The 17,487-nt window shown below is 36.3% G+C and overlaps 1 protein-coding gene across 2 annotated transcripts in view; it reads right to left on the bottom strand.

The window, feature by feature from the left end:
• Nucleotides 1-17,487, bottom strand: part of VAPA (VAMP associated protein A) — a 45,498-nt gene that overhangs the window by 12,237 nt on the left and 15,774 nt on the right. For both annotated transcript variants that reach the window (XM_058692715.1, XM_058692716.1), the window contains exons 2-4: nt 9,337-9,489; nt 5,746-5,849; nt 5,258-5,338 (exon numbers count right to left, since the gene is read on the bottom strand). In XM_058692715.1, coding sequence (XP_058548698.1) covers nt 5,258-5,338; nt 5,746-5,849; nt 9,337-9,489 — 338 coding nt within the window. The remainder of the gene's footprint in view (nt 1-5,257; nt 5,339-5,745; nt 5,850-9,336; nt 9,490-17,487) is intronic.

Raw genomic sequence — 17,487 nt, 5'->3', positions numbered from 1 at the left:
TACACCAGATTTGGTTACTTTGAGGCTTCTTATTTTCTACAAAAGATGAGAAGCAGTATTAAACAGGTGAGTTGACAGAGAGTCACCTAACAACTGTGAAAGAACTTGGGGGTGTGCTTCTCAGGTTGTCCTTCTCAATAATGAAGATTTCTTGTAGCATCTGCAGACTAGTAGCACTACAAGAATGTATTTAAGCAGTAATAATCAGTGCTTCTCCAAAGCGTATTTTGCAGAACATCGATATTTATGAGAATTACGTTACATTAAAAAACAAATTTTGGATTAACATATTTCCTTTATTCAGGACCATTAATATGCATATGTGCAATGTGTTTATTGGGAGACATAGTACTTGTAGTATTTTTCCAAATTCACTGGACCACAAAACCCTTTCGACCCAATACACTTTGGGAAATACTGCTTCATAAAACTGTGTTTCAGTCCATCTTTTTAAAACAAGCACATTACTCAATTAAGGCCACCTCTAGATAGTATAGATGCAATTTTTTATACATTTGAAGTGTATAAATTTGAAATACTGATATATTGAAATATTAAAAGTCTCATTTTATGTGCAAAACTGGAAAGGTGAATTCCAAACACTTAAAAATCCCCATCAGGGGCTCCTGGGTGGCTCAGTCGGTTAAGCATCGACTTTGGCTCAGGTCATGATCTCAGTCTGTGAGTTCAAGCTCCGTGTCGGGCTCTGCACTGACAGCTCAGAGCCTGGAGCCTGCTTCAGATTCTGTGTCTCCCTCTCTCTCTGTCCCTTACTCTACTTGTGCTCAGTCTCTCTCTCTCTCTCTCTGTCTCTCTCTCTCAAAAAAGTAAATAAATGTGAAGAAAATAAAAAAAAAAAAAATACCCATCAAGGAATCATGACAGCAAGGCTAGCAAGCCAACAGAGTCCATACATGACAACTGCAACTTATGTGATTCACTGGATACCTGCTGGGTACCCAGGGTCAGGGTTGGATTTTACACATTTTAAGTTATCCTACATCTCCAAAACATATCCCAATCATAAGATCCAATCACTACCATAAGAAATAAAAGGAGACACATCATCCTATGTGCTGCTAACATGATTTTAACATTAAACTTTTACCATCTAAAGAAGTGTCTTCAAATGACAATCAGGTTCCCATTCTAATCTTGGCCAAAAGAATGGTCTTACACAAAGTCTGACAAAACTAAAAATCATTGTTTTACCCCAGTGCCCAGACTGTGGTCTTCAAATACCATCTCCCACTGAAAAATTTCAGAGCTTGTGAAAGAAGGGAATGATTCCAGGTCTGGGCCTGGAAATATCTTGCCATACTAGACATCAAGAAAATTCTCTGGGTGATGGGTATTAAGGAGGCACTTTTGTGATGAGCACTGGGTTCTATATGTAAGTAATGAATCACTAATTCTACACCTAAAACCAGTTTTACCATATATGTTAACTTAGTAAATTTAAATAAAAACTTCCAATTAAAAGAAAAAAAATTCCCAAAGACAACTATAGTAAAAGGACTCAGGAACAAACAAGAGGAGGCTCCTGTATATGAGATTAATACTGATAGTAACTGCAAGGAGTTGAAACACAAACATGTTCAAGTCCATGAGTTTATAATAATGTGGGAAAGAGGGAGGGAAAAAGGGAGGGAAAGAAGGAGGAAGGGAGGCTGACTGATTGTAGTCACATCAGAGGGACGCTTGTGACCAACTCATTTTTTGAAAACCCAGAACTCAAGAGAAAGACAGGAAATTTCCCTTGCCTTTGCAAACTCTATACCACTGAATAAATAACCAAATACTAGATGAGCCAAATTTCTGTCTACAAATGTAACTAATAAAATGAAGAATGACAAAATATCATTATGCAATCTTAAATAAATTAATATACTAAACTATAGTTTCTCGATTTTGATTTTATTGTTGTTTGGGGCCAGATAATTCCTTGTGAGTGCAGTCTTAGGCACCACAGGAGCTGAGCAGCATCCCTGGCCTCTACCAACTAGATGCCTAGTTGAGAAAACCAAAAATGTCTCCAGATTGACAAATGTCCCCTCAAGGGCAATTATCCCTGGCTGAGAACCACTCACCCACACATTGCACACCAGTGGTTAGCGAACTTAAACAAAAAACAACCCAACATTACATGCCTCCTTGAGAGAATGTATCACCACCCACAAAGCAGTCTTGCCTCTCCCCAACCAGCAACAACAAATCAAAATCTGATCAAACCTCTAGATCTGATTTTAGGATATACGAAACAAGAAAAGTTAAACGACATCACAAAAAGATGCAATCAGCAAAATCTAGTCTATGGGTTAAAGTCTGTAAGAAAAAGCCAGCTTCTTCAACAAACAATTTGCAAGAGAAAAACAGAGAGGGAACCTACAGATTAAAGAGATTCAGGACCCATATCATCCAATAGCAGTATGTAGGCTTTATTTGAATCTCACTGAAACAAACTGCAAAACAAATGGCATCTGAGACAAATTTGAATGCTGCCTGAATAGTTTGATATTAAATGATACCTTAAGCTAATTTTAAAGGCTTGATGAATAGTACAGTCATTAAATTATTTTTCCTTTTTTTAAAGTTACCTTTGAATGATATATACCAAAATAGTTACAGACAAAATTATATTACGTATGGGTTTGTCTTAATACGTGAAATGAAAAGTGGTGAGGGTTAGATAAAAGAAGGTTAACAATAAACTGGTAACTTAAAGCTGGTCAGGGGTTAACAGGCTCACTGTACCTTTGTAACTGGTTGAAGTTTTTTCAAATAAAATGTTTTTAAAAAATCATTATCTTTAACACTTATTCCTTACCATTTAAATAGGTAACAACTACACCACAAGCCCAAGTAGTTCTATTAGCAGAAATACATTCTGCAGCTAGTTCATCTAGGCTCAGGGGCAGATCGTGTCTGGAAGTACTTTGAAATTACTGAACAGACCTTAGGTTACTAATAATACCTGCTCTGAAAAGGTTCCAGGGCCAAACTATTTCTGTTCATGCTCCACGGTATGGGACTCCAGAAATTCCACTCAGTACTTACTCAAGCCCTTTAGCAGATCCAAAACCACTTTCTTGGATTACTAGTCTCCTCTATGGGGTACTTGAAACAGCTAGGCACTACTATCATAGCCATATCACTTCCATCAACTTCTGGTCTGGCTTTTTCCTCTTCATCAACAATATCAAGTACTTGCGTTCCAGCCTTTTTCACAGTTAGCCTCTCAAACTGTCTGCTACACAGAGTATAACAGAAGTCCAGGTAAAAAGCCAGTTTGTACTACGTTTATTAAGGAATTATAAAAGCTGACGTAAAACTCCAAGTGAGGAAATATGCAAGTGTGCTTTTCAAGTAAGTCAATCCTTATTCCATTCAGTTTTACTTTGGGGAACAGATCCAAAGGAAAGAAAAACAGTACATCAAAGAGATACTGGCATCCCCATGTTCACTGCAATATTATTTACAACAGTCAAAACATGAAAACAACCTAAATGGCTACTGACTGATGAGTGGAATAGAGCAGTTGTGATATATATGGGGGGAGAGGGAGGGAGAGGAATAAAATGGAATATCATTCAGTCACAAAAAAGGAAATCCTGCCATCTGTGACAGTACGGATGGACCCTGAGGGCACTGTACTAAGTGAAGTCAGTCAGAGAAAGACAAATATTGTCTGATCTCACTTATATGTGGTATCTAAAAAACAAAAACAAAACAAACCTATGGACAAAGAGATCACATTTGTGGTTACCAGAGGCAGGGGGTAGGGAGATGGGGGATCTTGTTGAAGGTGGTCAAAAAGTATGATACTTCCAATTAAGAGACAAATTAAGTCCTGGGGATGTAATGCACAACACGATGACTATACCTAACACAGGTGTATGGTATATTTGAAAGTTAAGACAGTAAATCCTAAGAGATCTCATCACAAGGAAAAAAACATTTTTTTTTCCTTTTTTGTATCTAAATGGCATAATGGATGTTAACTAAACTTATTATGGTAACCATTTCACAATATATGTATGTTAAGTCATTATGTTGTACACGTTGAACTTGTACAATACTATATGTCAACTATATCAATAAAACTGGGAAAAAAATAAAATATTAGTCAACCCAGACAATGTGCTATTTATGTTTTCTCAGTTCCAATACTAAGAGCTATGCAAGCTATGAGCTTTCTAGCAGAATTGGCAAAAGACAGAGTAGACTACAAATGGGAAGCATAAACATGCCATTGAACCCCCACTTTCCAGTAAGAATATATGCATTTACATTTTTTATTTTTGGCAAATACCTCAACATGCCTTTAAAAGGGCATTAAAAAACAAATAATTTGACTGACACCTGGTTACCATTCAGGGACTCTTTCATTTCAGCTTATCCTAAAAGAGGAACACAATAATATAGCCCATGTATAAATCTAATCTGGGAATTTACTTTTCAATAGGGCAAATGGCTTCCAGATCAAGGCAACAGTCATGTCACACTGTAATCTAACTGTACTCAACATTTCTATTTACCCACATTATTTTATATATTAAGTCACCAAAAGAAAAAACTCACTCAACTCAGCTTTGTCTAGTCCCTCCTACAAATCACTGAAAAAGACTAAAATCTGAATTTAAGAAGGGGAATAGGGAAACTGACCACAACTCATCCTATACAATCACAGACGACTTTCCAAACTACACACATATATCTCTCAGTCCTCCAAACTGTATCTGCCTCACATCAACCCAAAAGCAACACAAAAATTACTTACTAAGAAATAAAATCATATGGATTTTGACCAAAATCAATAGTAAGTAAAATACCTGGCAATAGCCAAACTTGGGAATAAACTGCTTGTTCATGTAAATTACATCTTTTATCCCCAGATTGCTGGTATACAGTTGTCAAAAAGGAGTTTATGTCTATTATTTAATTATATTTACGCATATATATGTCTCACTCTAACGAACTTGAAGTGGTTTAAAAAGTGGCAAAATTTGGGGAGAATTAACTGATTCTTCTCCATCATGCAGATTGTATCTGAAAGCATTTTTCTTCTTGAATGGACAAGATGTTCTAAAATGAAAAAAGCGTCTCAAGTTTTTTAAAAACTTAAATAAAGCACTGAATCTTATAAAGTAGAAGAGCATCATTACACAACCCAAAAAGGCCAAAAAGAGAAGCAAAATTCATCTCAAAGTAAACGAGAACTTAACAGCCTCCAATCTTCTTACATTTTCCTACTTACCAATTTATCATTTTCATTGGGCATTTCAAATACACATCTCAATTTAGAATCCATTAATTCATCAGGTTTTGCCTCTTTCCACTACAAACAAACAAAACCAAACATGAGACAGAGAAAGCACGACCATGACAAATAGGTTTCCCCTCAGGGACAACCGTAGCTGTCTGAAGCAGGGGTAGTCAGGAGGCACGGCTGCACCCTGATATTGATCACTCTGCCACTGTTATCAAGCAACGCCACAGAACTGTTTACAAAATCCTAAAGAAACCTACTATCGCCAGCATTCTTAGTAGTAGCATTTCTAAAGTGTTTCTAAGAAATAGTATTTCTACTATTTCAAAATTCTTTCATTTTTGAAATTATCTGTATTAAACAGATTTACAAGTTTTTTTTTATTTTAAAAATTAGCTTTCTCAACTGAGAACTATACAAATCCATGGTTTAAAAAACATTCCCCAAAATAAATTCGGTTTCACATCTATACTTACCACAGCTTCCATATCTGAAGTGTTTGGTGGAGCAAAAATTGTTTGTACCATAAACTTGTGTTTACTCTTCTCATTGGGATCATAGTCAAAAGGCTGTAGCATTACTAAATAAGAAAAAAGGACACATTACTTTGTGTATTCTGAATGTGTTTGCTTCTTATCACTCCTATTACCTCATTCACTAATATGCCACTTTAAAGAAAACCAGAAAGAGTTCAAGAAACCTAATACTGGATTATTTACAGTAAGGATCCAGAATCACCTTTATAGCTCCAACTATTTTAACAACCCACAAAATAAATAGCTATTTAAAAAATAAATATAAACCTATGATTGTCCCCTCTAAATTCAGGTTTGGGTGAATTTTCTAAATATTGCCGACATTAACTAGGATAATACCTGTAAACTCAGATTAAAATCTAGTAAATTGTTTATTAAAACTAGGCATAAATATAAGGCTTCATTTTGGTATTTAGTGATAGTATCTTTTAGAATTAGCTAGGATATGCAAAGGAGAAATTAAAAGCTAACTTCAAAACTCCCAACCATTTGTTAGCATTCTCATAAAACTAATTTTTGAGGGGTGCCTGGGTGGCTCAGCTGGTTAAGCGGCTGATTTCAGCTGAGGTCATGATCTCATGATTCACGAGTTCGAGTTCAAGTCCCACATCGGGCTCTGTACTGACAGCTCAGAGCCTGGAACCTGCTTCTCAGATTCTGTGTCACCCTCTCTCTCTGACTCCCCCGATCGCTCAGTCTCTCTCTCAAAAATAAATAAAAACATTAAAAAAAATTTTTTAACTAATTTTTGAAAAATAGATTTTAAATAAACACCTACTCAGGAAGTCTAGCAATCTGTTTATATCTGATTCTAAAAAACAAGGTATACGAGGAAAAGGTATATACTCTCATGATTTCAAGAATTTTTCTTGAGTCCTAATTACAAATTCAAATATTTCTAAGCACTTAAGCTTTTCAGTAGCCTTTTAAAGGATTTTTAGAGGTTCCATATGATTATAACTGATGCCAAATTATGTAATATAAACTTAATAAATGGCTATAAGAATGGATCTACAGTTACACAAAATATGTATATGGTATTGTATAAAGTACTCCCCTGTTAACAGGTAAATTACTTCTAAGATATACCTTCTATATATGTGTGTCAACACTTTCAAAAAAAAACAAACAAATGCAATTAAACAATGGTGAGAAATACCAATCATATAAGAAAATTTACTCTAAGAAAATTATTTCTAAGGTGTATCTGAGAAGTCCATTAACTCCCATCATGGTTAAAAAAAAATCTTTAAAGGGCCAAATACATAGCAGAAAAAAACCGCACAGGATGTCTCAGAATCCAGATAAAGCACAATAAATGTCCATTAATACCCTTCACTGAGCAATCACTGTAGGCTCATCACTAGGAATTGAAAAAACATGGTTGTGACTTAACGACAGTTATAGTCTAAGTTATTGCAGACCATATAGTAAGAGTTGCATCATCCTAAAAATATAAATATATACACATGTACACACATACATACATGAATACATCAATTGAAAGAAAAAAAAGAAATGAGTGTGTAGCACAGTCAATCAAGGAACAGTTGCTAGTGGAAGAACAGTTTGAGTGACTCCTTAAGGGAAGGCAATACACTAAAAATTCAAGAGCTAAATTCTCAGTGGACAAGATCTAAAGGCACACCATGGAAACAGTAACTAGTATGTCTAGAGTTTTTAATACAACAAGTGCCCAACACAAGGGGCTACGTGAGAGAAAGTGTTTTGAAAAGTACAGGCTGTTCCCTGAACGACACAGGGACTCAGAATGCCAACCCCCCATATGGCTGAAAATCCACATCCAACTTTTGGCTCCCCAAAAACTTAACTACTCATAGTCTACTGCTGACCAGAAGCCTTGCCAAGAACATAAACCGTGGATTAACGTTTATTTTGTATGCCGTATGTATTATGTATGTATTCTTGCAATAAAGTAAGCTAGAGAAAAGAAAATATTATCAAGAAAATCACAAAGAAGAGAAAATGTATTTATAGTACTATACTGTCTTTACAGGGAAAAACCCACATGTAATTGGGCCTGCGCAACTCAAACTTTTCTTTAGAAACATTAATACAATGAACTGTAGCAATCTAGAACCCTCAAAGAAAAAGTCATTCTGAATAGTTTTATGGATTCCTAAGCATAAAACTGGTAGCACCAAAAAACTATTTTAAACTACATGGAGAGAAATAAGTCTGTCTTCCAATTTAGCTAAAAGGCTTAAAGATTTAGAGAGCAACTTCCAGAATGAGTGTAGTCATTGTTTGATCTTTTTTCCATCTATCTTTCCCATCAGCTGACAACTCGGACAAACACCAACACATTCCTCCTCGGCTACCACATCATAAGATTCACTAAAAACATCTTTTCTAGAAGGACTTCTAGCTCTGAGTCTTTGAGTCTACATACTGAAAGAGGATTCAGTGTCACAAAGAACTCGGCAGTGTGTCCTTCACTGCCTTTGCAGTCAAGTTCTACTTCTAAGCACTCTCCATGGGCTTGCTATAGGCTGTCACTCTTTGCATAATTTGGTGTTTTTAATCTGCTGTGGACGTAAAAACCAGGCAACTGAGACACAATTATCTTAGGAATACTTATCAAGATCACACAAGCATGTTTTGTTTTTGTTTTTGTTTTTCTTCAAAAAAAACATATACGTGGCTGGGTCATGCCCCCAGAGATTTTGAGGTGAGAGATGGGAGGTCCATGTGTATTCTTGTTCCATGTGTTATCGTGACATACAATGGGAAGCGAAATCTACTGCTAGTAAGGAAGAGTAAATGGTCTCCATGTGAAGCCTAAGAAGGTCCCCCATAATTAAGGTCCCCCATTCTCATACTTGTTTCCTATTTCTCAGCTATGTCAGGTAATGCTGTTAAGGACAACTATCTTGGGAAGTCTGATGGAAGAAAGGAAGTTTATGGAGGGCATTAAGGATGACACCAGCACAGACTCCACAGCAGAAGTAAGCAATCCATACAGAGAAGGAACCAAGCATACTCCCTGGATTACAAGTAAACACAAAAGGGAGTCATGAAACTAAACTGTTTGGCATTTACAATAAAAGGCAGAAACACTCATCTAATTTGATACAACCAGCAAAAAAGAGCCACTGTACATTTCTAAGATTCTGAATAATACTTGTACAGCTGCATGCAATATGTAACAATAGCTAGAGATCTGAAGAGAAGGATCGATCACAAAAATGATACACTATTTCAAAGATAAAATAGTAAGAGCAGAGAATGTGGTAGTAAACTGTAGAAATAAAAGATATAAAATTTTAAACTGAAAATAATTGCTTATAAATTGACCACAGACACCCCCAACCACAAGGTAAGGGTGAGAAATGTTAAACAGCTGGCATATAGTAAGGTAACAGAAGAACATAATTAAAGGCAAGCCAGAATAACTTAAAAACAATTTCTCTCCCTCCAGATGAAACTCTATTAATTAAGACCAAATTAAACATAACCATAAAAATGTCAGAATTTAATACTGTTCAAAATCAGAACATGATTTGCTACCTGAAACAGTCACCGTCAACCCTGGGTCAATAATTCCACTGTTGGGCCTCACACAGTACCGACGAGGTGCTGTAGTCTTCACTTTGAAACACACTTTTCTATCGGATGGATTTCGCAACTTAAGATTTGTAGTGACTACATCTGTGAAGGGGCCTGTAAGGTTTAAAAAACAAAAACAGAAAAAAAATTTAACTGGACTCATACGAAGCAGAATTCAAAATTCAATGTATACAATCTTAGTTTTATTTAAAGTATATAATGAAATCTGTGTGCCTAACTATATCAAAACACTAAAAGTACTTCTTTCCAGGTACTACACTTACAAGAGTTTTATTTTCTTCTTCTTTCCTTATTATATTTTACAAAATTTCTACACGAACATGTATTATTTCTATCAAATAAAAAGTATTCCAAACATTGTAATTTATGAAGTAAGCCCACAATTTTATTATACGTAGTGTGCTCTTACCACATTACTAAAAAGATCAGGTTTTTCCAGTGGTCTGCAAACCAGTGCCAGTCTTTAAATCCATTTACCAAGAAAACTGCAAAAATGTGTACATCTGAAGATACTACATCCAATGACAATAGTGCTCTTGCTTCACATCTCAATTAGGTTCAATTCATTCACTCATTCATCCATTCACTCACATATTTGTTAAGTATTTATTATAAGCACTGTGTCAAATGCTCTAAATACAAAGTTTTAAGTTTTGGTGATGTACCCAAACGTGAAATTATAAAACAAAGAATCCAGAAAGGTAATCCAGTCCTGCCTAAACTGAGTAAGTCCTAAACTACTAGAACCTCATTTTGTTAAAGGGGGGGGTAAAAGAAAGGTTGTGGCCATTTTTTACCTTGGCAAAAAAAAAAAAAAAAAAAAAACTGTAGGGCATTATGTACACCAATTCAGACAGTAAAATGAATACTTTTTCCATTGGGCATAGAAGATAAATTTAAAAAGTATGTCCCAAGAGGAAGCAATAACCACATAACTTATAACTAACACAAAAGCAATTTTAAATCATTTTCAAAGCAATCAGTTTTAAGTTATATTTTTTAATGTTTTTATTTATTTACTTACTTATTTAGAGAAATAGAGACCGAGCAGGGGAGGGGCAGAGAGAGAAGACAGAGAATCCCAAGCAGGCTCTAAGCTGTCAGTGCAGAGCCCAACACAGGACCAGAACTGACGAAACTGTGAGACCATGACCTGAGCCAAAATCAAGAGTGGATGCTCAACCAACTGAGCCATCCAGGCGCCCCATTAAGTTACATATTTTGAAAAGCAAAAAGGCTGAAATCAAAGACTACTATTACAAAGGCTATCTTTATTTAAGGAAACAAGAGTAAGCATGTCTTTTAAAACCTTATCATTCGGAGCCCAGAATGAGAAATTTTCAGCTCTACCAGGTAGTTTCCCATTTAGTTGAATACTGGAAAACCATCTAAGACAAAGGTTTGATGGGGAACGACAAATACAGTCAAATGAAAAGAGGCACTAGGAAGAGTGCAGGAGCAACTAGAGGAAAAGAAACAGACTTCAAAGTCAAGGCCATTAAAAGGTACTTATTTCAAGTACTAAGGAGTGAAATAATCTTATCCTATGCTTGAAGTTTTAAGTTATAAAATATTTTCTAACAAAGACTTAGAATCGGGAAGAGACAGAAATGAGAAAAGGTTAGCAGAAAACAAAGACAGAGAAACAGTTACAAAAAAAAATTAAAGAAAAAGTCATTTAAATCAACAGTTACATATGTCTTTTTTAAAAATATATATATATATGAAGTATGATCTTTTAAACGGCTACCTTTAATTACATGATCAAAAAAATCATTTAATTTGTATATTATCTTACTCCCTTTGATTCTTTAATTCTAAATGCTTGCATTTTTCAACAAGCAGCTAGTTAACAACCCCACCATACACTAGCAAAAGAGAGGTACAGGGGAATATTGCAATCTGTCCATTTTGCACTTGAACCCACAATACCATTGGCTAGCAACACAGTTTAAACTACTGATGAAACTAGGGGTCTTAAAGATATAGATTCCATTTCTTAATATTCTCAAAATTCATAAGTTACTACAGATATTTGAGAATACATAAATTTTTAAAGGACTATTTCAAGTAGGACTTTAACATTAGTAGTAAGCATGGCCAAAAAAACAATTTATTAGTAACATGACAAAAGAAACCTTTCACAAAACTTTAATTTTGAACAATCCTATACTTTTATAACATACGTAAGATTTTTTAAATGATCCCAATTTTAGAGGAAAACAACAATTTTCCAAAATAAGGTAAAATAACTTTTTTAATTTTTGAGAGTGTGTGTGTGCGCGCACACACACACACACACACACACGAGGGGGCGGGGAGAGAGGGAGGGAGAGAGAGGGGGAGAGACAGAAAGAGAGAAAGAATATGAATGAATGAATGAATGAATGAATGAATGACTATGAATCCCAAGCAGGCTCCACACCTCAGCGAGAAGCCTGAGGTGGGCTCAATCCCAGGACTGTGAGATAATGATCTGAGCCAAAATCAAGAGTCAGACGCTTAACCAATGGAGCTACCCAGGTGCCCAAAATAACTGACTTTTAAAACTGATTTAGAAAATGACCATGTATCAATTTTCATCAACATATGAACTCTGAAATAATACTGAAAATTTATATGCAAACTATCTAAAGATGAAGATAACAGCCCACCAAAAAGAAAAAAGCCCACCAATTTAAAACAAAGTTCTTAACTGGATATGTTAACCGTATGAGTAAAATGTGAAATTACGTACTTACAAACGAATAAGCCCACCTACCATATGAATTTGAAATTTTCTGCTCCACTGTGTCCCTATAACCAAGCATCTTAACAGTGCTCTCCCAGTAGAAATAACTCCCTGCAGATAGTTCAGAGTCTGAGCCCATTTTCCCCAGTTAAAATGGAAAATCAGCAGTTACTGATGAATGTTAGCATAAGAATGACCACATTTAACTGTTATAAGAGGTCTTGGAAAGAAACATCAGGTCCACTTTTTTGGGTCACAGAACCCTTTAAGAATGTGATGAAACCTATATACTACCCCAGAAAATAATACCAGAATACACCCCAGAAATACCAGAATAATACCCCAGAAAATAACGTGAGTGAAATGTTCACAAAAATTTTACATGGAATTTTTTGGGGGAATATGGGTGAGACAGGAAGATTAGGGTCGAGGGGGGGAGGGGGTGCTGGGGTGTATCATAGATCCCTGAGCCTACTGGTTAGAAAGACCTGATGAAATCCACCTTTACAGACCCTGAAAAATAGAGGAAAAGTTACATAATTTATTGTAAGCACTACAACCAAATCCTAAATCCAAGGGTGATTCTCCTCACGGGTATTTTTGTCTAACATCAGGACTGGGTGGGTGGTGCTACTGGTCGGGGGAGAAGAGGAATGAAGATCTTAGACATTCTGCAATGTCTGGGCAGTCCCATACAATGAAGTATATCATGCCCTCATCTGACCAAATTATCATATATTTCTTCAAATTATCAAATACGCCTTCAAATTCATACTGGAAAAAAAATCTCTTTTCCAGAAATATATCTACTGTGTAAAAAAGGAAAAATTCGTTCTCCTTCCTCTTGAAAAGGTTACATTTACCATCACAGAAAATTATTCTACCAACAGTAATGCCACTCATGATACTTGAATCACCACAACACACTTGTTATCAGTCAGGAGACATTTGTAGGTTACATACCCGATTCTATCCTTATCCACAAATTTTCTTATTTTGCCCTTATTTCAAAATGTTAAAGAAAACCAGTCAGTCCAATTCAGGTAACTGTGGTATTCTCTTAAATCCAAACTTACTTGTTATTAGGAAGGTTACAAGTACCTGGCTAGTTCACTACGTCTTTTGTTATAGTCATGCCCAAACATTTACACTAAAAGGCATATTTCATTATAAATTTATTTTTTTAATTCTCTTTTAGGGTATAGTTAGGGTATTATATTAAAATTTTAATTTGGGGGCAACTGAATGGCTCAGATGGCTAAGCATCCGACTTAAGGTCGGGTCATGACCTCACCGCTTACAGGTTCCAGCCCGCCTCAAGCTTGCTGCTGTCAGCATGGAGCCTGCTTCAGGCTCCTCTGTCCCCACCTGTCTCTATCCCTCTCCCACTCACACTCTCTCAAAAAAATAAACATTAAAAAAAAAAAAAAAAAAAAAAACCTTTAAAACTTTAATTTTTATGCTGGTAGGAAATTTTATATATGAATTTCATTTTGAGATAGTAAAGCACGTATTAAAGAATATAAAATATACAAATGGGGTACTATGTCCAACAGGGTTAAAAACCACTGCATCACATCAGTAATCTGCTTGACTGACTGAAAACTTATCCTCTGCAATGCTTAAGTGGTTAAACCGGTAAGAAAAATAAGTAGGGGCACCTAGGTGGCTCAGTGGTTGAGCGTCGGACATCAGTTCAGATCATGATCTCAGTTTGTGAGTTCAAGCCCCACTCCAGGCTTGCTGCTGTCAGTGCAGAACCTGCTTCAGATCTTCTGTTCCCCGCCCCTCTGTCCCTCCCCCACCTGTGTTCTCACTCTCAAAAATAGATAAAACATCAAAAGAAAAGAGAAAGAAAAAGGAAAGAAAAGAAAAACAAGTAGAAGCACCTGGGTGGTTCAGTCAGTTAAGTGTCCAACTCTTGATTCGGCTCAGGTCATGATCTCACAGCGGTGAGATGGAGCCCTACCTCCGGGCTCCAAGCTAGGCGTGGAGCCTGCTTAAGATTCTTTCTCTCCCTCTCCCTCTCTCCCACCTCCCCTTCCCCCTGCACCTCCCCCGCTTGCATGCACAGTTTGTGTGCTTACTCTCAGAAAGAAAGAAAGAAAGAAAGAAAGAAAGAAAGAAAGAAAGAAAGAAAGAAAGAAAGAAAGAAAGAAAGAAAGAAAGAAAGAAAGAAAGAAAGAAAGAAAGAAAGAAAGAAAGAAAGAAAGAAAGAAAGAAAGAAAGAAAGAAAGAAAGAAAAGAAAAAGAATTACCTTAAAGTCAGGATAGGGATCAACTTTGCAGGGAAAGAGATAGTAACTGGGATTGGGTACAAGGAAGGTTTTTAGAATAATAGCCAAGTTCTAGTTCTTGTCTTAGGCAGTGATTACATGGGTATTCACTTTTTGACAATTCTACAAACCATACATATTTTTCATTTATGCAAAACAATTTTTTTTAGAAAAGCCGATCCTTGATGTAACCTATAAAAAAAAAAAACCTGAAAACAACAGTGAAAAGCAGTTTGGATGAGAAAGTGAACATCTGAAGCAATTTATGTAAAAACCAATATTCATGTTTTGAGGACTACTAAAAATCCCTGTATTGAGGAAAATCCTGTTAGGTGTCTAACGTAAATGCTTAGTTTAACATTTACAAACAATTACTAAAAGCATCCATTTTTTTTATTTTATTTTTTTTAAATTGACATCCAAATTAGTTAGCATATGGTACAACAGTGATTTCAGGAGTAGATTCCTTAATGCCCCTTACCCATTTGGCCCATCCCCCCTCCCACAACCCCTCTAGCAACCCTCCATATTTATGAGTCTCTTCTGTTTTGTCCCCCTCCCTATTTTTATATTATTTTTGTGTCCCTTCCCTTATGTTCATCTGTTTTGTCTCTTAAAGTCCTCATATGAATGAAGTCATATGATTTTTGTCTTTCTCTGACTAATTGCACTTAGCATAATACCCTCCAGGTAGATTTCATTCTTTTTGATTGCTGAGTAATACTCCATTGTATATATACCACATTTTCTTTATCCATTCATCCATCGATGGACATTTGGGCTCTTTCCGTACTTTGGCTACTGTTGCTAGTGCTGCTATAAACATGGGGGTGCATGTGTCCCTTTGAAACAGCACACCTGTATCCCGTGGATAAATGCCTAGTAGTGCAATTGCTGGGTCGTAGGGTAGTTCTATTTTCAGTTTTTTGAGGAACCTCCATACTGTTTTCCAGAGTGCCTGCACCAGCTTCCACTGCCACCAACAATGCAAAAGAGATCCTCTTTCTCCGCATCCTCGCCAACATCTGTTGTTGCCTGAGTTGTTAATGTTAGCCATTCTGACAGGTGTAAGGTGGTATCTCATTGTGGTTTTGATTTTTATTTCCCTGATGATGAGTGATATTGATGAAAGCGTCCATTTTAAGATGACCTCATAGTATACTAGTCACCAATCACAGCTACCATACATACATCCTATGTTAGAGATGAAATTTTACTGTTTATATGTAAATTTCACTATTTATATTCCATATAAAACAAGAAAATTACACAAAATAGTTTACATTTATGTGTACTCATCAACTGGAAAAAAAAAAAGCTACAGTCAAAATAACCCTACCTTTTACAATTACATGGGTTGTTTCCTCCTTTAGTCTCACTTTTAAGCAGCCACCACATTTTCTGTCACTAAGTATTCTAATTCCAACTACAATTGTTATTACTTACAATTGTTATTCCAACTATTGTTATTTTGTTATAGCCAAAATCCTATACCCAGAAACAAATTCTAAAAATCAGAAATGTAACACACACAAATATTGTCTCTATGTAAAAAAAACTCTGAACATAAATCTGTAAAAACCTGGAAGCTAAAATCTCAAAAATGTAGCGCAAGTTGAAGTCACCTCATCCAGAAGGAGGTCCCAAGTGGGAATGGCCTGCCTCCTTTACCTAAAAATATTTTTCCAGCATGAAATACCCTTTATACTCAGTATACCTAAAATGCTAGCATTCAGAGCAATGATTTCCTTCTAAATAGTGGGACCCTTATTCTCCAAACCCACAATCTTAAAAGGAACCCCAATAAGCTTAAAAAAGTACAACCACTCTGACTAAACAATTTTTTAAAATGTTGTCACCCATCCACATTTTGATACGAACTGCCATTGAAGTTTTCTTGATGAGTTTAGGTGCAAAGAAAACTGAGTTGTGGAAGAGAACAGTTGGTTTTTTCCCCAACACTGTATTGAAAATGTTCATACAAAGAAATTGAAATCATTGTAAACAATCATATACCCATTACCTAGATTCCAGAATTAACATTTTGTTGTATTTACTTTTAAGACTTATCTATTTCATCTCTCTGCCCATCCATCTTATTTTTAATGCATTTCAAAATAAGCTGAAGACATCAGTACACTCACTTCTAAACACCTCAATATGCGTATCAATTTGAGTTCACTATTTGCTTACTCTGAAAAGAATCAAATTTTAATTCATGATAAGCAGTAGTACAGAGCATAGAGCATTTTAGAAATAGAAAAGGCCTCTGAGGGGCACCTGGGTGGCTCAGCTGGTTAAGCATCCAACTCAACTCAGGCCATGATCTTGCAGTTCCCGAGTTCAAGCCCCGCATCAGGCTCTGTGCTGACAGCTCAGAGCCTGAAGCCTGCTTCAGATTCTGTTGTCTCCTCTCTATCCCTCCCCTGCTCATGCCCTCTCCCTCCCTCCCTCCCTGCCTCTCTCAAAAATAAATAAAAGCATTGGGGCGCCTGGGTGGCACAGTCGGTTAAGCGTCCGACTTCAGCCAGGTCACGATCTCGCGGTCCGTGAGTTCGAGCCCCGCGTCAGGCTCTGGGCTGATGGCTCGGAGCCTGGAGCCTGTTTCCGATTCTGTGTCTCCCTCTCTCTCTGCTCCTCCCCCGTTCATGCTCTGTCTCTGTCTGTCCCAAAAATAAATAAAAAACGTTGAAAAAAAAAAAATTTAAAAAAATAAATAAAAGCATTAAAAAAGAGAGAGAGAGAAGAAAAAGGAAAGACATGCCTCTGAGATGAAGCTTAAAATAAGCAGGCAACACACATGAACATTAATTCATGAACTCTGTGACTTCCATTTATTTATTTATTTTTCCAATATATGAAATTTATTGTGTGACTTCCACTTAGATGACCTACTCAGAGGCCTATTAGGAGAGGAGTCTCTACTGGCCTCTAGCATTTCTACATGTTTCGCCAACAGGAGGCCCTGGGGCTTTCATCCAGACTATCTTCTCAAGGAGGTCTTTAAATAGTGAACAGTCTTGGAAAACAATGTCTCCTTCCTAAGGAGAGAACAGGTTTGCTTACTGGCTAGTAAAATAGGTC

The sequence above is a fragment of the Neofelis nebulosa genome, chromosome 11 (assembly GCF_028018385.1).
Source record: "Neofelis nebulosa isolate mNeoNeb1 chromosome 11, mNeoNeb1.pri, whole genome shotgun sequence".
In the NCBI taxonomy this organism is placed as follows: domain Eukaryota; kingdom Metazoa; phylum Chordata; class Mammalia; order Carnivora; family Felidae; genus Neofelis; species Neofelis nebulosa.
The sequence above is the reverse complement of the archived record's forward strand: the minus strand, read 5'-3'. Positions and strand labels throughout refer to the sequence as shown.